The sequence below is a fragment of the Scyliorhinus torazame genome, chromosome 1 (genome assembly GCF_047496885.1).
Source record: "Scyliorhinus torazame isolate Kashiwa2021f chromosome 1, sScyTor2.1, whole genome shotgun sequence".
NCBI lineage: Eukaryota > Metazoa > Chordata > Chondrichthyes > Carcharhiniformes > Scyliorhinidae > Scyliorhinus > Scyliorhinus torazame.
The window spans coordinates 253,682,245-253,706,467 of record NC_092707.1 but is presented as its reverse complement, the minus strand read 5'-3'; the positions used below and the strand labels follow the sequence as shown (position 1 = coordinate 253,706,467).

At 45.1% G+C, this 24,223-nt stretch overlaps 1 protein-coding gene across 1 annotated transcript; it reads left to right on the top strand.

Annotated features, from left to right (window-relative positions):
* The first annotated feature begins 4,179 nt into the window (after positions 1-4,179).
* Positions 4,180-23,670, top strand: LOC140420044 (protein-L-isoaspartate(D-aspartate) O-methyltransferase-like). The gene is made up of 4 exons (XM_072504097.1): positions 4,180-4,381; positions 17,634-17,738; positions 19,340-19,371; positions 23,548-23,670. Exons 1-4 carry the CDS (start codon positions 4,216-4,218, stop codon positions 23,668-23,670), a joined length of 426 nt encoding a protein of 141 aa, XP_072360198.1. The 5' UTR covers positions 4,180-4,215.
* Positions 23,671-24,223: the final 553 nt, after the last annotated feature.

The window sequence follows — 24,223 nt, the reverse complement described above, 5'->3', positions numbered from 1 at the left end:
CTGGCGGGAGGGTGGGCGGCGCAGGGGTGAGGGAGGGAACCGGAGAGGGGGGAAGCGGTACCAGGTCGGGGGTTGTGGGTGGGGACCCAGCGGTGCCAGGTCCCGGAGGGAGACTGTGTCCTGTCGCCCGTCGGGGTGTGCCACATAGGCGTACTGCGGGTTGGCATGGAGGAGGTGGACTTTCTCAACCAAGGGATCCGATTTATGGCTCCGCACATGCTTCCGGAGGAGGATGAGTCCAGGAACTGTCAGCCATGTTGGGAGCGAGACCCCGGAGGTGGACTTCCTGGGGAAGGCAAACACATGTTCGTGAGGGGTCTCATTAGTAGCGCTGCACAGGAGCGACCGGATGGAGTGGAGCGCGTCGGGGAGGACCTCCTGCCAGCGTGAGACCAGGAGATTCCTAGACCGAAGGGCGAGCAGGACGGCCTTCCAGACCGTCCCGTTCTCCCTCTCCACCTGCCCATTTCCCTGGGGGTTGTAGCTGGTCGTCCTGCCTGAGGCGATGCCCTTGCTGAGCAGGAACTGACGCAGCTCATCCCTCATGAAGGAGGATCCCCGATCGCTGTGGATGTAGGTGGGGAAACCGAACAGGGTGAAGATGCTGTGCAGGGCCTTGATGACCGTGGCAGAAATCATGTCGGGGCATGAGTTGGCTAATGGGAAATGGGAGTACTCATCAATAACATTGAGAAAGTACACATTGCGGTCAGTGGAGGGGAGGGGCCCTTTGAAGTCCATGCTGAGGCGCTCAAAGGGGTGGGAGACCTACACCAGGTGCGCTCTATCTGGCTGGTAGAAGTGCGGTTTGCACTCCGCGCAGACTGGGCAGTCCCTGGTCACGGTCCTGACCTCCCCAATGGAGTACGGCAGGTTGCGGGCCTTGATAAAATGGAAGAACCGGGTGACCCCCGGGTGGCAGAGGTCATTATGGAGGGCCCGGAGTTGGTCCACTTGTGCGCTGGCACATGTACCGCGGGATAGAACATCTGGGGGCTCATTGAGTTTCCCCGGGCGATACAAGATCTCATAGTTGTAGGTGGAGAGCTCGATCCTCCACCTCAAGATCTTGCCATTCTTAATCTTGCTCCGCTGTGAATTGCTAAACATGAAGGCAACCGGCCGTTGGTCAGTGAGGAGAGTGAATCTCCTGCCGGCCAGGTAATGCCGCCAATGTCGCACAGCTTCCACAATGGCTTGGGGGAGCCTGTCCGCCAGGTTGAGGGTGGCGGCCAGAGCCACGTCCAATGCATCGCTCTCCATCTGGAAGGGGAGGGACACGTCGACCGTGTGCATCGTGGCATTGGCGATGTCCGCCTTGATGTGGTTGAAGGCCCTGCGGGCCTCAGCCATCAGGGGAAAACCTGTGGACTTGAAGAGTGGGCGGGCCATGTCCGCATAATTGGGGACCTACTGTAATATGAGAAAAACCCCAGGCATCGTTTCAGGACCTTGGGGCAGTGGGGGAGGGGGAGTTCCAGGAGGGGGCGCATGCGGTCGGGGTCGGGCCCCAGGACTCCATTTTCCACAACGTAGCCAAGGATGGCTAAGCGGTTGGTGCGGAAAACGCATTTCTCCTTATTGTAGGTGAGGTTAAGGACTTTGGTGGTATGAAGGAATTTTTGGAGGTTTGCTTCGTGGTCCTGCTGATCGTGGCCGCAGATGGTGACATTATCTAGGTAGGGGACGGTACAGTCCATACTGGTCAACCATTCGGTCCATCACTTGCTGGAAGACCGAGACCCCATTGGAGACGCCGAAGGGAACTCTAAGGAAGTGATAAAGGCGGCCATGTGCTTCGAATGCAGTGTGTTGGCGGTCCTCTGGGCGGATAGGGAGCTGGTGGTAGGCGGACTTCAAGTCAACTGTGGAGAAGACTCGATACTGCGCAATCTGATTGACCATGTCAGATATGCGTGGGAGAGGGTACGCATCGAGCTGTGTGTACCGATTGATGGTCTGACTGTAGTTGATGACCATCCTGTGTTTCTCCCCAGTCTTGACTACACCACTTGAGCTCTCCGGGGGCTGTTACTGGCCTCAATGATCCCCTCCCACAGAAGCCGTTGGACTTCTGACTTGATGAAGGTCCTGTCCTGCGTACTGTACCGTCTGTTCCTCGTGGCGACGGGCTTACAGTCCGGGGTGAGGTTTGCGAACAGTGAAGGCGCCACGACCTTAAGGGTCGTGAGGCCACAAACGGTGAGGGGGGGCAGGGGTCCGCCGAATTTCAGAGTAAGTCTTTGGAGGTGACACTGAAAATTGAGACCTAGTAACAGGGCAGTGCAGAGATGGGGGAAGACGTAGAGCCTGAAGTTGCTATACTCTACGCCCTGAACGGTGAGGGTCGCGAGGCAGTACCCCTAGATTTGCACGGAATGGGATCCGGAGGCCAGGGAGATTTTCTGGGTGACGGGGAGTACTGGGAGGAAGCAGTGCCTTACTGTAGCAGGGTGGATGAAAGTCTCTGTGCTCCCGGCGTCAAAGAGGCAAGTCGTCTCGTGCCCGTTGATCTTTACCGTCGTTGTAGCGGTCGCGAGGTTGCGAGACCGAGACTGATCAAGGGTGATGGAAGCGAGCTGCGGAAGGTGTTGGGAGGTCCCGGGCTGAGCAGCGGTGGCGGAGGTATCGGCGGGCCGCGAACAGTCAGGCGAGCAGGGGTCCTGAGGTGCGGTCCAAGATGGCGGCACCCACGGGGTGCACATGGCGGGCGACATCAAAGATGGTGTCACCCACGGGCCGCACGTGGCTTGTGGTGGAAAAGATGGCGGCGCCCCTGGATCACACGTGGGGGGTGTAGTGATGCTGGGCCTGGAAACAGCGGCGACAGACCGGGCCTGGCAAACGGAAACAAAGTAGCCCTTCTTACCACACCCGTTGCAGGTCGCACTCCGTGCCGGGCAGCCCTGCATGGGATATTTGCTCTGGCCACAAAAGTAACATTTGGGTACCCTGGAGTTGGTCGACAGTCGCGCGGCACAGGCTTGCGGTGCAATCGAGTCGGCCACTGGTGGGGCCCACGAGGGTGCCGTGCGTTCGGAGGTGTAGGCCTCCAGATTACGGAAGGCCACTTCTAGGGAGTTAGCAAGCTGCACAGTCTCTGCAAGTTCGAGCGTACCCCTTCCAATAGCCGCTGGCGAACCTAAGTAGACTTAATGCCAGTGACATAAGCATCTCTGATTAATAGTTTGGTGTGTTGGACTACCGAAACTGCCTGGCAGTTACAGTTCCTACCGAGAATCCGTAGAGCCTGCAAAAAAACGTCCTGAGCCTCCCCCGGGAGTTGCCGTTTCGTGGCCAGGAGGTGCCTGGCGTACACTTGGTTATACTGTCCCTTTAGTAGCGCCGTTGCTTCTGTGTAGGTGGGCACGTCCCGGATGAGGGGAAAAACCTGTGGGCTCACCCGTGAGTAGAGGATCTGGAGCTTCTGCGGGTCTGAGAGTTCTACTTCAGTGGCTGCGCTGAGGTATCCTTCAAAGCAGGCTCGCCAGTGCTCGAAGGTGGCAGTGGCTCCGGCTGCGTGAGGGTTCAGCTCCAGGCGATCAGGCTTGATTAAGACGTTCATCTCGTAAAATCTTGTGCAATAAATTGATGTACCGTCAATGACCACGAGATGAGAAAGGTGAAACAATTGAGGCTTTATTGCACAAGATGTTGAACCAGAATGGGAGCGGCGCAGGAGACCATACGGCGATTACTGTGGTACCTGTAATACACTGGCAGTACCGTAATACACGTAGTGTGTTACCAGTGGTGTTTACCATATTACTATGTGGCTGGAACAATGCCACAGGTCAGATTATATTAATATGACTGGTGCAATACCGCAGAGGTCAGCTGGTATTAACATGACTGGTGCAATGCCACAGGAGGTCAGCTTGTATTAATACAATGTGGCTGGAGCAATGCCACAGGAGGTCAGCTGGTATTAACACTGTGGGGCTGGAGCAATGCCACAGGAGGTCAGCTTATATTAATACAATGTGGCTGGAGCAATGCCACAGGAGGTCAGCTGGTATTAACACTGTGGGGCTGGAGCAATGGCACAGGAGGTCAGCTGACAATGACGTGCCTGGTGCAATGCCGCGAGGTCAGTGTCCCCCGCCAATGTCGGGCCGAGTGCCGCACCGAGGATATTTTTAGCGTCGGAAGCGACGCTGCAGTGCCCCCCTCCTTCCCGCGCTCAGTGGGCGGGTCCTCCCCTGTGACGACGTCATGGAAGTGGGCGGTGAGGCGCTGGAGGTGATAAGCATTGTGGGTAGAGCGGTGTGCGCAGGCGTGTTGCTGACGGCGGCCTTGTACCTGGTGCGCGCGCTGTGTCAGAGGATGGCCTGGAAGTGCGGAGGAGAGAGCCAAGCGGAGCTCGTCAACAACCTGCGGAGTGAGTACCCGAGGCTCGCAGGGCTGGGATGGCCAGCGCCTCTCCGGCGAGTGACAGCGCCTGTGGCCTGCCTTTCAGTACAGCCCCCTCCTCGCGCCCGCTCGCTCCTCCTCCCCGCCGCTGTCCGTAGTGGTGCGGCCAGGTCAGGCTGGCCGGATCCTGCGGGATTACTCCAGTCCCGAAGGGCGGGCCAAGCTGTGGGGGAGACTCGGTTGGCAGTGGGCTGAGGCGGGGCGGAGCCCGGGGTGGGGCAGAGTTACTGGGCGCAGCCCTGAGAGCCAGTGTCAGGCAGCGGAGCCAGACTGGGCTGGTGTGGGCGAGACAACAAGTGGTCACTGCAGTGCGGCCAGTGGCCAGGCTGCGAATCCGCAGCGGTGCATTGCCATGGCAGTTTGGGTTGAGTTGATCCCCAGTGCCCGATGGATCCTAAGGATGTCCATTCTCAGCCGCCGTTGTTTCGGAGGCTGTCTCTGCCTTGAATATATTCAGAGTTTTGATTCACAAATGAGGCAAGGGTCATGGGGGAATTGGCAAGAATGTGGATTTGATTCCAAGATCCGAACAGCTCTTATGAACAAAGAAATGTACAGCACAGGAACAGGCCCTTCGGCCCTCTAAGCCCGTGCCGACCATGCTGCCCGACTAAACTACAATCTTCTACACTTCCTGGGTCCGTATCCTTCTATTCCCATCCTATTCATATATTTGTCAAGATGCCCCTTAAATGTCACTATCGTCCCTGCTTCCACTACCTCCTCCGGTAGCGAGTTCCAGGCACCGACTACCCTCTGTGTAAAAAAAACTTGCCTCGTACATCTACTCTAAACCTTGCCCCTCTCACCTTAAACCTATGCCCCCTAGTAATTGACCCCTCTACCCAGGGGAAAAGCCTCTGACTATCCACTCTGTCTATGCCCCTCATAATTTTGTAGACCTCTATCAGGTCTCCCCTCAACCTCCTTTGTTCCAGTGAGAACAAACCGAGTTTATTCAACCGCTCCTCATAGCTAATGCCCTCCATACCAGGCAACATTCTGGTAAATCTCTTCTGCACCCTCTCTAAAGCCTCCACATCCTTCTGGTAGTGTGGCGACCAGAATTGAACACTATACTCCAAGTGTGGCCTAACTCAGGTTCTATACAGCTGCAACATGACTTGCCAATTCTTATACTCAATGCCCCGGCCAATGAAGGCAAGCATGCCGTATGCCTTCTTGACTACCTTCTCCACCTGTGTTGCCCCTTTCAAAGACCTGTGGACCTGTACTCCTAGATCTCTTTGACTTTCAATGCTCTTGAGGGTTCTACCATTCACTGTATATTCCCTACCTGCATTAGACCTTCCAAAATGCATTACTTCACATTTGTCCGGATTAAACTCCATCTGCCATCTCCCCGCCCAAGTCTCCAAACAATCTAAATCCTGCTGTATCCTCAGACAGTCCTCATCGCTATCCGCAATTCCACCAACCTTTGTGTTGTCTGCAAACTTACTAATCAGACCAGTTACATTTTCCTCCAAATCATTTATATATACTACAAAGAGCACAGGTCCCAGCACTGATCCCTGTGGAACACCACTGGTCACAGCCCTCCAATTAGAAAAGCATCCTTACATTGCTACTCTCTGCCTTCTATGACCTAGCCAGTTCTGTATCCACCTTGCCAGCTCACCCCTGATCCCGTGTGACTTCACCTTTTGTACTAGTCTACCATGAGGGACCTTGTCAAAGGCCTTACTGAAGTCCATATAGACAACATCCACTGCCCAACCTGCATCAATCATCTTAGTGACCTCCTTGAAAAACTCTGCGAAACTATGCGAAAATGATTTCTTAATGCTTTTGACCCTCTCACAAAGGGCATGTTATATAGTAACTGGTGGTCTAATAATTCACTGGGTGCCACTCCTGCGGTTTTTTTCCTTTTCAGAAATGGTCCAATTGACTTGTGTTTTAACTTGTTTTTTGACCTTTTTAAATTCTGGAGAACCCAACAATGTCATGTCAAGTTAGGAAAGCAAGTTTAATTTCAAAACGTTGTTATGAGTACTGGGATTTCAGATGTATTGTAGGTTAAAAGCTTGGGTTAGTGTGTGCGTGACTGCTGCAATCATGTTTTAAAAGAAATCCTAGTTTGAAAGGCGAGTGTATTTTGGGAGCCGGGACTTCAATTAAACCATCGTAAAAGGCATGTAAAAGACGTGGAGTTAATTAGCTTTCAGCTTGGTAAGATGTTGCTGGATGGAGCTATGCCATCAGGAATTTTGTAGACAGCAGTTCAGTATTAGTGGCACGGTAGCACAGTGGTTAGCACTGTTGCTTCACAGCACCAGGGACCTGGGTTTGATTCCTGGCTTGGGTCACTGTCTGTGCGGAGTCTGCATGGTCTCCCCGCGTCTCTGGGTTTCGTCCGGGTGCTCCCGTTTTCTCCCACCAGTCATGAAATACATGCTTTAATGTGAGCCTACTTGTGACACTAATAAAGATGATTATTATTATTGTGAGCTAAATGAAGTTGTGACCAGAAGTCCAGTAGCATTCCCTCACTGCAGTTGAGATTAACAGTTTTCGAAACAGTGCTGATTTGTCTGAGAACAAAGGGGAGCTGAAACAAGCTGAGAAGTGTCTTTTGATGAAATACAGCTAGAGTTTTTGCATGGTTCTGACAGGAGTTAGGTCTTGTCTTTAAAGCAGTGTCAAAAGATCTCTTTCTTGTAGAACATCTCTGTAAAACAAGTATTCCTTAGTACCAATGGTTTAACAGGGGATTGAGAGTTGAGGTGTTTTTTTCCTTCGTGTTAGAGTGGGGAATAAAGATATCATTTGAGGGTATTGTATTCACTATATTGCGTTATATTAAGGGGTAATTGTAAGCTATTTCCTTGTGTGTTAAAGATACTTTAATACTGTTAGTAATGTTTGTTTTAATGAACTATCTCCCTATTTCTTCATATAATAATCACTCCTGCAGTGAGGTATCCTTTCCTCGCAGTCTTACAAAATAAAATATTGGGGTTTATGTCCAGTATCCTAGCCACTGTTGCGGTCTGATCTGGGATTGTAATAATGTTTAATTTTGAGTGTGTAATTTTGTCTGACTTTCCAGTTTAATGTTGTGCTGCGCCGTTTGAGGTGGCAGACTTCCACTGAGGTGTTGCTCTTTTCAGTTGGTGCTGGATCGTATTCCCTAAAGAGCAGAAAGCTTCACTGATGCACTGGGCATCACTGTAACCAGTAACTTTTGACTGGTCACTCATCAGCTCCCTATCAAGCTACTCGATTACTTGAGAAAGAAATACCAGGATGAGATTCATCCTGCATCTTTCATATCTTCTCTATCTTCCAAGTGCTTCAAAACCATTGAATTACTTTTGAAGAACCATCTGAGGTCTTCGGACGGTGAAAGTGAGCTTTCAGTTGGTCCATTAAGCTAAGGTCGAGAAAATTAATAATTTTGGATGGCTGAACAGTCTGAATTTTATAGTGATTTGTGGTGTATTTTCTGGAAGCTGAATGTTTTTTGGGAAATAACTCCAGCCAGCTACTGTCGTCTTGGGAAACATTTGCTGACAGTCAAAGCCATAAGAAAAGAAGGCTGCCTCTTGGAATGCATGTTGCTTCAGTGGCCTGTCCACGGAGAGGAGTAGTGAGGCACAGGGAGGGAGTGACAGCTGAACTGGGGGAGAGATGTAAGCTCAATGGAGGGATTGGGTAAAGACAGGACGAAATTGCCGGAGGCAAGAAATTGTCAGGGTATTTAGCACCGGTACGTCGTTCTGGATACCAATAACAGACCCACAGTGGTGAAGAGGTGATAGAATCCCCATAAGCTCTGCTTTCATTTTAAACAATACCACCATGAGAGGGATATGTAGCCTCTTTTCTGTAGTTGCAAATTTACCACTGCTTCATCCCAGGAGTTCGGGGAGAAGAGAAGGTTGAGGGTAGGGAGCAATACAGCCTAAAGTAGTATGGTCGAACATGTCTGGAAAAAGATTAAGGTGTTAATAAAGCTCCCTTCTCAACCTCCGAAGCATTTTCTAATTAAGGAATAACACTGGAACATAGATATTGAAACGGTTAATTTTGTGTGGGGAAATCTCTCAAACAGCAGTGCAATAATGACCAGCTAATCTATTTTTGTGGCATTTGTTCATAAATAAATGTTATACAGGGCACTGGAAGAGCTCCAATGGTCTTAATGTTATGGTGAGATCTTTTGAATCCACCTCAGGACATGTGGGCCTCAGTTTAACATCTGTCCAATGGACTGCATCTCTTGTACCGCACCTCAGTATTTCACTGGATTGCCATCTTGGGTTTTGTGCTCAAATCCCTGGTGCGGGATTTGAACATGCAACTGACATTCACTAATATGCTTTAAACTAAATTGGGGGTGGGTGGGCACCTGCATAGAAGTTGGAACGAGGGCTAAGGTGCTTAAAGGAGTGAGTGTTGGATAGTACTAGATAAGGAAGTTGATAATGGGTAAGAGCAGAAAATGTGATATTGATTCCGCCATCATCGAACCATCAAAATATGTCCTTTCGGGCCTATCCTGCTTAATCCCATTTTCCAGCCCTTTGTATCCTTGTAATTCACAGCGTTTGTTTAAAGTGCACTCTTGTGTTTATGTGCTTCCTGTAATGCCGTGACCAAAACTATATGACATACTTTATCTCTAATCATACTAGTATATTGTGCAGTTCTAATAGACAACATTCAGATTTGGACTGGTAAGTGGCAAATAATGTTGGTGCCACACAAGTGCCAGCTGGTGGCTGCCTCCAGCAAGGGAATCTAACCATCAGCCCTTGACATTCAACGGTATTATTGTCGCTAAATCCACCATGATGATCAGTGCACTGGGGGCCACCGTTGATCAGAAACTTGACTGGCCCAGCCATATAAATGCTGTGTCTAGAAGAGCCGGTCAGAGGCTGGAAGTTCTGCAGTAAGTAATTTGCACCTCCTAACTCCCCAAAGCCTTTTCACTTCTACATGGTAAAAGTCAGATGTGTGATGAAAAAAATCTCCACTTGCCTGTATGAGTGAAGCTCTCATAACGCTCAAGAAGCTTGACACCATCCAGGGAATGCTTGATTAACAAATTCCATTCAACATCTTACTCCCTCCATCATTGGTCCACAGTGGCAGGTGTATATGCCATCTCATTTGTTGGATGATCATGTTTTGACTATTGCTCCTATGAAATTCCTGCGATATTTTTACTATGCCACAAGTGCGTAAATAGTGTGTAATGGGTCTTACAATAATGTAAATGCCATTGGTTTGAGTAGGCAAATGCAGCACAAATGCCTTTTAGCATTTGTTTAGACACTTGAGAGCTTTTAAAAACTCAAATTGGGGAAAAAATTCACTAGATTAAGACTGCTTTGAGGAGAGAGTGAGTAGAATAGGCTCATACACTTGAGTTTGGAAGAATAAGGAGTGATCTCATTGATCCCAAGATAGTCATGTGCAAATAGATGATATCAGCTTCCTTGAATCCTTCACTTGTCATGTTGTCAGAATCCAAGTCTTCTTCCACCCTCAATTGGAATAAGTTCCAAACTCCAACTCCCTTCGCTATTGCATAAGGACTCTTGTGACCACGCACTCCATGTCTTCCAGAGTGTTTACCCCTCCCCAGTGCTCTTCCCTCTTGCTGATAGACCCCAGTGCACCCATCCTACCATTCCCACACAAAAAATGTAATTCTTTGTACATCTGCATGTTAATTGCTGCCTTCCCAGTCTGGCCATATCTCACCCTCTCATCCCAATGCTGCCACACTCAATGCCTTGCCTGCCACTGCTACACTTAAGCTATCCCAACATTCTTCTGCAGGCCTCACACTTGTGGACTTCTTTGATCTCGGATCTTGAAGCCACCTTCTGTGCTTTCATACCTCAACCCCCCTCCGGAGCTGCTCATGAATTATTTTGCTGTGTATCCTTGGTTAGTTTGGATAAGTTGGATATATAACTAATCAAGCATACAATAGTGGTTTGGGTTCCTTGGGCATGCCAACTCCAAAAGAATGTGATGATTCCTAAACTTCCTCTGTTTCTAAGTGCCTTGATACTTGTACTGCATGGTTTATAGGTACAAGGCAATGTATTGCTCACAATGCCAGGGAAAGCTCCTAAGTAAGCATGTTTTAACATCACATTTCAGGACTACAGCTGTCTATATCACTTGACCTGTGTATATTAGTGTGTGTGCTTATTTTTATATTGGAGGGAAGAGGATAATAGGATCAGTTTGCGCAGGCTTCCTTGTGTTCTTATTTTAAAGTTGAGCATCTGTATTTATTTTCATCCTGCTGTGCTAAGTGGTTTCCAAATTTGTAACCGGAACTGTCCAAATAAATTTGTCATGTTTTAGTGCACTCTCTGACTAGCGGAGGTGCGACTGCAGTGTTGTTCAATCTTTTTTTCCCGGGATCCACTTTTACCAACTGGTGGATCTACACGCCCCATGCCGGCCCCCATTCGTGCCCCACCATTATTGCTTACCTTCAACGTGACAGGTGAGCCTGCTTGGTCTTTTCATTCTCGTTTAGTCATTCCGTGTTACATTTCTGCTCAGGATTTCAGCTGATGACTGCATCTTTTGAAATAAAGCAAGAGGTTTGTCCTCCAATTCATCATGCTAAGCCTTCTAATGCCTTTGAAGATTTGATGGTTTTAAACTTTCATTTGTCAGTACTTCCCTGCATCTAACACACACAGGTTTTGCATCCTGATTTGCATTGGCATAATAAAGCCATAGCTCAAGAAATCATCTTTATTCTTTATACTGCTTTGTTCTCGATTTCAGTTTCTTAATGGCTTGTCCACCAGAGGCCTTGGAGCTCTGCATACAGCTCACACCAACACTGCTTTGCCCTGCCGTGGACTTTCTTGCAAATCTCTCTCCAGCAGATTCAGTTGAGATCCTGGCCTGTTGTATCTCTGACTCCCTCTTCCTTATTACAAAATAATCCATCTTTAGTTCTTCACACAGTCCTGTTGCTTGCTGACAGCTGCAAAATGGAGAAATCTCTCCATGATTTCACAATCAAAGCACGGACATACAGGGCCCGTGGCAGGGTGTGTGACCTTCCCTCTGCCACTGCCTCTGGCAAAAATACTCCATCATTCATATTTAAAGGCTGTTCGTGTCCAGCATTTACGTTGAAACTTTGTTTCCATTAGATGATTTTTCCAAATTTATGATTTTTTTTTTTGACTGAAAACTAAACCATTTCAGTTGAGCATGTGAATCCTTACATTATAACACACAAATTTTGTTTTAAATATATACTTATTTCTTTAGACATTTAAACAAGTATAGAAAAAAGTACAATTTTGTTTTTAATTTACAAACTATAACTTTCGAAGAGATGAAGTAACTTGTCAAATGCATACAATGTCACAATATTTCTTATTGGTTCCACTGCATTGCACTATCCAAGCATCATCTCACCAAAGGCACTGATTTAATAAAAGCAAATTACTCCAGATGCTGGAATCTAAAACCAAAAGAGAAAATGCTGGAAATGTTTTGACAAAGTGTCATCTGGACTCAAAACGTTAGCTCTTTTCTCTCCTTACAGATGCTGCCAGGCCTGCTGAGATTTTCCAATGTTTGGTTAAAGGCACTGACTTCCTGGTTTCTGGAGAGTGGCGACACAAAGTGATTGTGTAGGTCTCTTCCAGTGTTATGTGTGTCAGCCGTATTGACTGGCCTCGTTTGATCGATATTCCTGGCTGACGACTTGGCCTGGCTTCCTGTCTCACTGTCCAGTAGCTGCATCCACCCCAGTCACGGACTGCCGACCATTTCCTGATCAGTACTTCACGTCGTGGAAGTGCATGCGGACCTTCTGCCGGCTGCTGGAACAGCTTGACCACGGAGTCGCAGGTCACATACTACCGATCAGTGGTGGGGGAGCGAGCTGAGCAGCATTCAGAGGGCGAGCACTAGAGCAGAGCTCCAAGCTGGGACCATCACTGCTGGCATCGTGCGTCCATGTGGATGCCTGTCAGCCCCTGTTCCCATCCTCTCCCTAAGGGGTAACCAGCACATAGCCCAGCATCGAGCCACCCACCCCCTCAAACGCCACACCAATCGGCGACTGCCCATGGCCGGCAATCTTAACAACCGGTCAGGGCCTTGGGGACTTATTCCTGTGATCGGGAACGCCACGATCCACCCGCAGGTCACGGCCCTGAGTTTGAAAAACCCTGTGCTACTGCAACCCAGTGTTTCATTGCAGGTGGCAAATTTTCCATGATAAAGTTAGGAGCAAGAATTTATTATGGGAAAAGCTGACATTTAGTTTTTAATATCCATATTGTTAAGTAACAACTGAACAAGTGTGGAGCATGCAAATTACAAGGACACTGGTAGAGATTTAGTGAACCATTTCACATTGAGTTGACAAAATCTATCAATAGAATACTGAGACACCAATGAAAATACTGAATGACTTGATGACTTGTGTGGGCCTTCTGAAGAATTCATAGGGGCAAAACAGCCATCCCTTCCTGCTGAGGAAGCTGAACACAATACCAGACTGCAGCTCTCCACACGCACCAACACGCCTACACCCCAAAGAAATGGATTTCTGATTGACAACAAGTTAGTCAGTCTCCGATTGTGGCAGAGCTTGATGTATGTAAGGCCTGCTTCCATTCCCCCTCACTGCTTGTCAATGGAAAAGTAAAGATCGCAAATATCCTTCAGGAAACTGCCAATTTTATTTAAAAACAAAAATTTACTTTTTTCCAGTTTAATCTTTGCTTTACTTTGAGGCAATTTTCAGAGGAATTGATGCATATTTGATTAGCAGATTTGGTACACAGTAAGTAAAACCTCTTACTTTGGCATGGTTTGATTTTGTATTTTGGAATATATTTGAGATGTTGGAGCAGCTGCATTTCGACTGAAGTGATGGACTGACCTCAATAAAACATCCCTGACTGAATAATCGTACTTAATCACAGTGATCTAACAGTACTCCTAAGTGTGAGTGTTGGAGATGTCCTTGCAATAGTGTAGGTATGTGATTTGCAGTGAACAATGCAGTGGGCATAGTGAGCATGGACAAAATTTGATGGGCAAAGAGATGAATGTTCTTCAACCACATCAAGAGTTGCTCACTTGAAGTGACCACAGGGATCTAGTTAAAACTTCTAACTTGGGAGAAGTTAGGGGAGCTGGTATAAGTTTTTAAAAATAAAAATTCTCCATAGAAATTATGGAATTTAGAGCCAGCATGATTCCATGGTGCGTCTGAAAACGCTTCCCCCTTTTTTCATCCATTTATGGGATGTGGGCATCGCTGGCCAGCATTGGGAAAATGGGACGGGTAGCTTTTATTGTAGAAGATCGTGGCGTATAGTGAAAGAATCTTGAGGAATATTAAAACAGGTGGAAGCTTTTTGGGGGAAGGGGTGTGGTGGAGACAGATCAGTTTGTGTTTGGTATCTGCAACTGTGTGCATGGTGATGGATTTTTAAAGCTAGCGATTGCCGTACCAAATGAGCTGCCCTACTTACAATCCCAAATGCATGTAGTTTGTAAGCTTTTAACATGGTAAAATATCCCTAGCCACTTCACGAATGGGGAGAAGAGGCTAATGGACACTGAACAGTAGTCTGGAGTAGTTTGCGGCAGTTTTTACAAAGAATGGAATTTACTGCAGGAATTTACAAATTGCATTCTTCCTTAAATTAATTAGTGGTGAATGGGACAGTTGGTTACATATTAGATTGGATTGACAGCACAGAAATAGGAATTTGGCATAACTGACTTGCTCTCCATTTAAGAAGCCTCCCATTCCCTTTTTATCTTATCCTATTGGCATATCCTTCTATTCTTTCTCTGTGCTTATGGGTAACATTCCTGGCATGCAAGTGCCAGGTAATGACCATCTCCAACAAGTGATTCTAAGAACCTGTCCTTGACATTCAATGGGATAATAGTTTCTGAATTCTTGGGTGTGATGAATGTAAGAAATTGTGATTTTATATTTGTTGCAGTAATGTTATTAAGAATTATGGCTTTAACCATGCATACAGCCAGAATGTCTGCTAACGCTGTGATTAAGGGGTCATAAAAGTAGGGTGATCATTTAGTTTGCAGGGGAGCAGTGTTCTGATTTGAGAAACATTTTAATTGTTTTACAGATAGGCCAATGGATTATTGTTTTGACTTGGAGGCCTCGGTGCAGATTATTTGAGATATATTTGTTCCTGACTAACCAGGTCATGGGACATCGTGTGGGAAACAACAGAAGAATGATTTGGCTTTGGACACAGATGGTGTAATTAAGGGAATGAGCCATGGACATAGATAATGTAATCTGCCTGAAGACAGCATAGACAGTATTCAAAGGGCCTTGATTGGCGTGCATGTCTTCTGGTAACGAGTTTAGAATGGCAATTTAGATAATCAAATATAAATAGTTTATGGAGGAGAAATAGATTTTTGATGATTGGGAAGGTCCCTGGATGTTAATGTATAGTCAATGAAGTTGATGGGGAAGGACAGCCAAATACACAGAAGGCATAATCAAAGAAGAACAAAGATATAATTGCCCTGACCCTGAAAAGCCAGGAGGGGCAATTACCGTCTAGCAGTCTCAAAGTGAACAGACCAGTTTTCAGCCAAAGCCTGAAGCCTGAGTTAACAGCAAACCAGCTTCTAAGTCTTGGAGGCAAGGCAGTGTAGAAAACCTTTGTAACAGCAGTTTTAAAAAATCTTCGACCAGGGAAAAGACACTTTCCAGATTGAGTATTATCCCTGTATTGTGTGATAACTATTCCATTTGGATGCAGTTTGGGGAACAGGGGAAGTCTGGGGAACAGTGCAAGTCTTTCATCAGGTATCGTAGATATATTTTGTAACAAGAGTTAATTTTTCCTTATTACTAAACTGCTGTAACTGTTATCTGTGAAGCATCTTTGTGTTTAATTCTGAGTTTAAAATGTTTTGTTTTAACATAAAAGATAACCTATTGGTCAGTTTTCTGTGGTGCAGTTAACTTTACTCACGGGATTCCAGATGAATTGGTAAAACTAACGGGTGACCAATAGAAACCTGATTGGATGAGCCACACATGCTATGTAGTCGGCAACAAGTAATTTCAAATCTCCTCTCCCAAAATCTTTCTAGTATCTCGAAAGCACAAGTCAGGAGTCTGATTGAATTCTCCCCTCTTGCTTGATCCGACAACACTCCAGAAACTTGATGCCATCCAATACAACCTTGATTAATTGGCAGCCCCTCCACCATCTTCAATATTTATTCCTTCCATCACTGCTGCACAGTGGCAGCATTTGCAAGATGTAGTGAAGCATCTCAACACGACTTCTTCGACAACACCTTTCAAAGCCGTGATCTCTACTGCCTAGAGCGGCAGATGCATGGGTGCATGTCCCAACTCTCTCTCATTCTGTTTTGGAAATATTGCCGATGTGAATCATTACTGGATCAGATTCTTGGAACTGCCAACCTGACAGTATTGTGTCTATACTTGCACTACATGGACTGCGGAAGATAAAGAATGCAGATCACTTCAATAGGTATGTGTAATGCTGGCCTGACAATGCCATCTGCCATGATAAAAAAACTGGATGTATCCCCCACACCCCACAAATCCAGAAACATCCCCTAGGCCATGATACCAGATCCTTAGCATTATATTTGCGTGTTAAATCTATTCTTCGTAAAGTTATTGTGGACCTTTTGCAGCATTATATTCGCATGTTAAATCTATTCTTCGTAAAGCTATTGTGGAACTTTTGTAGCTTGGATTATTGAAGTGTAAATTATATAAGCGTCTAATGTTACAATTGAGGTTTATTACAACTACATTTTGAAAGTGTAGCTTCAAATTTGCGGCTTATTAAGGGATTTGCCTGACAGCCCTGTGGTTTCATTGTTAGAGATCAAAAAAAGCTTTAGATTCTTTTACTGAGGAGAAGGTAAATGCTTGGAGACAATGGCTACAGTCTCATAATATACCATGCGTAGACCCGGAGTCTCTCAAAGTTGGTGTTGGCGTTAGATTGTAAATAGTTGTACTTAAACAATCCAATTACTTCTCAGATGAATATAATTTGAAGTGGTGTAGTGGTATTGTCACTGGACTAGTAAACCAGCGATCCAGAGTAACGCTCTGGGGACCCAGGTTAAAGTCCTGCCACTGCAGGTGATGAATTCAATAAATAAATAAAATTGGAGTCTAATGACCATGAAACCATTTGTTGGAAAAACCCATCTGGTTCACTAATGTCCTTGAGGGAAGGAAATCTGCCGTCCTTACCTGTCTGGCCTACATGTGACTCCAGACCTACAGTAATGTGGCTGACTCTTAACTGCCCCTCCAGGACAATTGGGGATGGGCAAGAAATGCTGGCACAGCCTGCAACACCCATTTCCCATGAACCAATAAAACAAAACCTAGGCAGAGGAAGGCATTTTTGAAATTGCGTTACAAGTTTCCCTGCAAATTGGAGAATATCAGACAGCAGAGGTTCTGTGTGCTCAACAGAAGCTTGATTTTACAAGCTTCCACAGCCAGTTGCGGGACAGATGGCCTTCAATTGAAGAGACACATCATGCAGTCTTTTTACAGATTCCAGGAGACTTGTCTTGCCATGATCAGCGGGAAGAAGAATTATTGGGATAGGCTTTGTTGCTACTGGTGGATTTATGATCTCCAGAGATCCAAGAAAGTTCCTGGAGCTGGTCACTTGGAATTACTACTGTATGAAACGTGGCTATGGGATCCCATTGGAAGCTGGGAGTAACTGTAGACTGTTTACGATTAGGACTGTAATTCTGTAGGGAATGCGGTCTGATGAGTATGGAAGGGAGAGGTTTTGTTCTGTAGTTCAGGTGTATGTTGCCTTCAAAAAGAAAAGTGTTTTGTTACCAGTGATTTTTATTTGTTGTAATGAAAGTTTTTAAAAGGTTAAATTGTGGGTCATTCTTTCAGCTAATAACTGAAGTTTGAATCTCTAGTTATCCATCTCCTAATTGTAACAGTATATTTTTAAAAGTGCAAATTTGCAGAAGATGGCTTACATTATAAATGTAGTCCCTGCTTTCGACAGTATCTGAAGATTGCTAAACATATTGAGATCAACATAGCTCTTGAAGGAGTTTTGAGTTGAATCCTGATGGTAATTGGCAAAGTGTTGCTTCAGATGGAAAAACTCATCACTTCTTTTTGCTTTCATATTTTGCAGAGAATGGAATAGTCAAGACAGAGAAGGTTTATCATGTAATGTTGGCCACAGACCGTTGCCACTATGTAAAGAGTAATCCCTACACAGATTCCCCCCAGTCTATAGGTAAGAATTTCCAAAGTACTAGCTGCTCTCTTTTGAACAATAAACTTGATCATGTCACCCCACTGTCTTGTGCATGCTTTTGACTTTGTCTTCTAATGCAATGGGCTATGACAGTCACAACAAATTAGTGCTGGCAGATTTAAATTGTTGATCTCTTGCCTTGTGTTCCTGAAATTATGGTGGGCTGCGTTTAATAATTTATATTTTGTGGAAAACAAATGAAAAATACTCAAGTATGGTTTTAAGAAGTATTCATACAATATCCACCAATATCCCCAAAGTTCCAGCTTATTAAATTACAAAGACTATTCTTTCACATTCTCCAGCATCCCTCAAAAAAGAAAAATTGCTGGCTGTGAAATAAATCACAATTCCTCACTCTTGCCTTAACCCCCTGATTTTGAACACATTTTATGGTGCTGCCCCACCAAGCTGTGGCTCCCATTCTAAATGGTCTGCTCCTATCTATAGGAAGCACCTCGGCAGAAGAACTGCAAAACTTGTTTTGAGTTTTTTGCCAAACATGCCAAGTGTTTGGATTTTATTTGGACCTCGATACATTGTGCTCTATTATAATGTTGCTCTATTCTTTCAGAGGTCTACAGCCCAGAAAAGGACGGTCGGTCCAACACATGTGTGCTGGTCAAAAATAAGCACCTAACTATTCTAATCCCATTTTCCAGCACTTGGCCCATAGCCTTAACATCACAAGTGCACATCCAAATACTAGTTAAATGTTATGCGGGTCCCTGCCTCCTCCACCCTTTCAGGCAGTGGGTCCTAGACTCCCTCCACCCTCTGGGTGAGATTTTTTTTCCTCACATCCCCTCGAAAGCTCCTGCCCCTTACCTTAAATCTGTGCCCACCCGGTCATTGATCCCTCCACCAAGGGGAAACGTTTCTTCCTGTCTACTCTATCTAGGCCCCTCATACATTTGTTTATCAATGTTGCTTCTTTCCTCAATCCAAATTGCACTTTCTTTAATTTTTGTTCGGTTCTGTTTTTTGTGGAATAGGCGGGTGGGTGTGTGTTTATGTGACTAGAAGCATGTGTCCATGTTAAGCTTAGTCATAATGTTTAGAGTGATCCAAATAATTATATCTGTTCAAAATCTAAGATTTTTCTGAAGTATTAAATCAAGTAGGTTAACACTTCTTATTGAAACAGATGAGAAACATTTCATTTGAAAATGCTGAGCCAGGCTTTGACAAGTGCCAGCATTTACCTGCAGTGCCTATTATAGATGATGCTTTGATACGTTTCTCCATTATGCTTCTCCAATGCTATTTGGTCACATAGGTAATGCCTAGTGATTTTGATTTGCTCAAAAAGTGAAGAAATTGTTTGAGGATGCTGCCGCCTTGTAGCATTCCATTGATTTTTCCCTGTTATGTATACATTTTTTTGGTATTGTTGGATGAAAATCCTCATGCGGCAGTTTAGATTATTTTTGCATGCAGTGTCTACAGCTCACCAACCTCTTTTTTTTTTTTTTTTTGCTCAATGAAAATCCAAGACTCGTGTCTCATTTTGGTTGGTGCAAACTCAACATTTGCCTTGGTTCACTATTGTACATGAATGGCATTGCTTTGTTTTATAGGTTTCCAAGCTACAATCAGTGCTCCACACATGGTAAGTACAAATGATTTTCTGGTTTAGTGCCACCTGTCTACTTAAGGAAGATTTGCAATAGTTTGAGTTGAGCCGATGCTCCAGGACTTCATCACAACCTAGATTCGGATGTGGGTATGGGTTGAATGCCAGAAGAGGAATGATAGTCTTTGCCCTTCATATCAAGGTGGCAATTGATAGCTATGGCATCAAGGAGCAGAAGCAAAGCTGAAGTCAGTGGTCAAACAGAAAATCTTCTAATTGGAATTGTACCTGATGCAAAAGAAGACGGTTTTATCATATACACCCACGTATTGGAGTTCCTCCGGGAAATGTCCTGGGCCTTTCTTCCATCATAAGATTGAGTAGGACTATTTGCGAAGATGCAAATATCAAGTAACATTGTCATACAAGTGATGAGGCAATCCTGCACCTGTTGAAAGCCAAGTCCCCTTCCTACAGCCTTCAAAACAGCAGCAATATCGTCTAGACCTTCAGTATCTTGGGTAGAGGAAGGAAGCGGTCACCACTACCCAGAAACTGAAAAGTGCCAGCCATATCCATAAAGTATCTTCAAAATCAGGACTTGGGCTTTGTGCTTTGACAAGTAACTTTTCTCCTCGTGCCCCAAAACCTACAAGTCAGGAGTGTGGTGGAATACTTATTCCACCACAAGTGCTCAAGCATCTTAACAACATTAAGATTGTTAATGTTGATTGACATTCTTGCTACTGGACTTGGTATCCCCTCCATTATTGGTGTGCTCGCGCAGCTCGTTGGATCTGCAGGATGCTAAACCTACCGTCCCCTCCCTGAGATGTCTGCAGCCAAATAACAACTCGCTTTTATTACTCAGTAAATGTCCCAAGGCACTTTACTGAAAGATAGTGATACAATCCCTTGGGCTGGTGCGAGACCAATTCCAACCCCACATGACTTGCAACATTGAAAATAATCCTTCTTGGAAACACCTGAAGCCTTGGAGTGCCCAATAACCTTTGTCAAGTTAAACATCATTTTATACTTTATTAGTAACAATAACTATAATTAAATATCTGGCAAATACAACAGGTTAACTATTTAATTATAACCCCCCCTGCCCAGCACTTAAACTCAGGCAAAAAAAGCACGGGGGGGGGAAAGAGAGGTGTAAAAATAATAACTAAAAAGAATTAGAGTCTTTGTTTCAGATGGTTGTCTTCTGGCACACCTTCCTTCAACCTAAGCTTTCAGTTCAAAGTTTCTGCCTTCAGCCTGTAATGATTTTCACTGTAGATTCGTTCAAGTTTCTGCAATTTCAGAAATATAGCAGCCGTGCAGCTTCTCTGGAGAAAATGAGGAAGAAAGCAAATCCTTTCCTCCCCCACTGTTCTTTCGCTGGTTCGCTGAAAATCATCCCACTGGGGTAGGATCCAATCACCACCTGTTACCGGGCAGAATATGGCCTTTTGACCAATTTATTAGCCATCAGCCAACCAATCGAACAGAGTCCCACTGATCTCTCGCCAAAAAGTCTAGTTCTGCTGTCCGAATCCGAGCACAGTGTATTGTGTTGTAACTTTTGAGTTCCCCACCTCCTCCTCTTGCCTTAAAGACATATGTCCACTAAGCAGCCATGGATCAAAAATGATAATACCAAAACAAAATAAATTGGAAGTAAGAGAATCAACAAGTAGAGTCCTTACAATAGTTAGGAAACTATTGACATCAAACCAAAGAAAGTGATTTGGGTAAGTGACTAAATATTTGGTCAAAGAGGTAATCTTTAAGAGTAAATTAAAGGGGGAGAGAAAGTAGGCACAGCCGACAGTTTACAAAGGGATATAGTTGGGTTAAGTGAATGGGCAAGTATAGTGTAGGAAAATATAAACTTGTCTACTTTGGCAGTATAGTATTAAATGGAGTGAGAATACAGAACTTGGAGGTACAGGGGGTCAAAATTAGTGTGCAAGCACAGCAAGTGATTAGGAAGGCAATAAACCATAAGACCCTGGGTGGATACTAGGACAGTTTCCTATTGTGGAAGAGACTAGAACCAGGAACATAGTTAAGAATAAGAGGTCTCCCTTTTAAGACCGAGATCATTTGGGCAGCACGGTAGCCTAGTGGTTAGTACAGTTGCTTCACAGCTCCAGGGTCCCAGGTTCGCTTCCCGGCTGGGTCACTGTCTGTGCGGAGTCTGCACGTTCTCCCCGTGACTGCGTGGGTTTCCTCCGGGTGCTCCGGTTTCCTCCTACAGTCCAAAGATGTGCGGGTTAGGTGGATTGGCCAGGCAAAATTGCCCTTAATGTCCAAAAAGTGTTAAGTGGGGGTTGCTGGGTTGCGAGGATGGGGTGGATGTGTGGGCTTCAGTAGGCTCTTTGTGGGGTCCGGTGCGGACTCGATGGGCCGAGTGGCCTCCTTCTGCACTGTAAATTCTATGATTCTATATGATTAGCTAGTGGAGTTCTCCTCACCAGAAAGCAGTGGAGGCTGGATCATGTTAGGCTTTTGATTGATGAGAGATTTGCGGTTAATGGGGAGCAGACCGGAAAGTGAAATTGAGACCACAACTAGATTGGTCATCTTATTGAATGAGAGCAGGTTTAAAGGGCTGCAAAATCCTACTTCTCCTGAGCCCTATGTTCCTATAGTATAGGGAGGTATTTCCAGATCTTTGTGCTGGATGGATGAAGCCATAACTGCTGCTGGTTGGAAAGAGAACGGAGCAACAATGTTGTCAGACCTCAAATGCCTCCAGGTTTACCCTACCCGTTGCCATCCTGATTTCGTATATATCTCAAAGAACAAAGAAATGTACAGCACAGGAACAGGCCCTTCGGCCCTCCAAGCCCGTGCCGACCATGCTGCCCGACTAAACTACAATCTTCTACACTTCCTGGGTCCGTATCCTTCTATTCCCATCCTATTCATATATTTGTCAAGATGACCCTTAAATGTCCCTATCGTCCCTGCTTCCACTACCTCCTCCGGTAGCGAGTTCCAGGCACCCACTACCCTCTGCGTAAAAAACTTGCCTCGTTTCTTCATTGTCACTGGGTCATTATCTTGGAATTCCCTACGGAATACCACTTGAAGGATGCCCATCAGCACAACAGTTAGTGCAGTACAGAAGAAAATCTACTACTTCCTCAAATGCAAATGGTTATAGTTATGTCCTTGCTCAGAACAGCCATGCCCTGAGAGCAATTTTTAAAAAAAACAACAGGTTTTAACACTTCCGAACCAGCTTTAGGGCAAATAGTGTTTTTGCTTCTACATTGTAAAATTGAGTAAATTGTTCAGCTTCCTTGAGGTTATACGTGAGTAAATGTCTGAGCAGACTTCATCATTTAGAAGCAGTGAACTATGCTGTTCTCATGTTTTAAAAAATAATTTTCCCATTGAGTGAATTTAAAAGCATCCCAGGAAGGCCAACCTAAGATAATGTAATGCAAAAAGAAAACTACAACATTTAAACTTTTATTTATTTTTGGTTGAGTGGCATGGGGATGACCGTTATTTTTGCCACAATCGTAGTTGTCTAAGAAGGTAGTCCTCTACCTTCTCTTGAATGTCCTTGTGGGGATGGTACTCCTGTGATGTTACATAAAAAATTCCAGACTATTTACTCCACAGCAGAAAAGGAATGGGGATATATGTATGAGTATAGATGGTGAATGAAGTTAAGGGGAACTTTGAGATTACTGTATTCCCACAACATTTCTGCTGTTGTCCTTATTGTGGACGGTTTCGTGAAGTAACCTTGATAGTCTATAATCTCATTCCATTCCCTCTTGAACAAAAATTATTTTAAGTGACAGGCCCCCAATTGATGGAAGGCCTTGAAGGCACCTAATGTATTTTGGTACTGGTTCTGATCCTAAAGATGCCTAAATTGTGGATTCTCTAATGTAGAGAATCTTGGAGTAAGCTTTTGATGCAATATTTTATGGAAATATACACTTGGTTAGTGTGCAAATTGTAAAGCAATGAAATTGTTCAGTGTTCTGTATTGTCATCCTCTATTGTGTACTGAAATGTTGCAGAAAAATTGATATTGCGAAGTTACATTCACTTACTACGTGCTATCACATTGAAGTATACTTCGGTTGGACATCTCTACAGAAGACGTAGTGTTAGCTGGGAATGTAGTCCCATCCTTGGGTATATAAATATCGTCCTGCTGCATAAGCTGTTGTCTATGTAATATCACAGGAAACTGAACAGTTGGGTAAAAAGGTTACATTTTCTAGCATAAACCTTTTGATAACGAGTGTTTCCCTTGATACTGTTGCAAAGAAGCCATTGAAATTGTGTGACAACGCAAGTGTGCAGTAATTAAATGTGCTGGATGCAGTGCGTGTTTCTGTATTTATCAAGTGGATTAGTGTATGCACATTGTTTAGCAGAGGCGATGCACACCTTTTATATAATTTGTAACTACCTGAGATTCTGATAAATGGGTGTTGGCTTCTGTCACCACCACAGGTGTTCCTGAAGTCAAGTTTGTGTTCTACCTGATGGAAAGTGCTGGTGCTATTTGAAAGCTATCCGGGAGCTTGGAAGCAGCAGTTGTCTGTCTGGTCTAAGAACTTCTCACCTGTTCAGTCCTCTGAACATGTCACTGCCCCAGTTTGGTGATGAAGGGACTACGTTTGTTTTTGACATTGACACCAAGCCGTTGTGTTGGGGAGTCTCTGGTGCCAGGTTACCTTCTGATCTTGGAAGCTATGCTTATAGGTAGTCACTAACATTTTAAACCAACAGCAAGGGAAAGCTTGGCCCAGACTCTGAGGGAAGTGCAGGAGCGTAGTAAGGAGTTACTGTTTTTCCAAATAAGATGGCCTGATGTGGTGTGGCAGACTCATTATTATTTTATATGATGTGACGT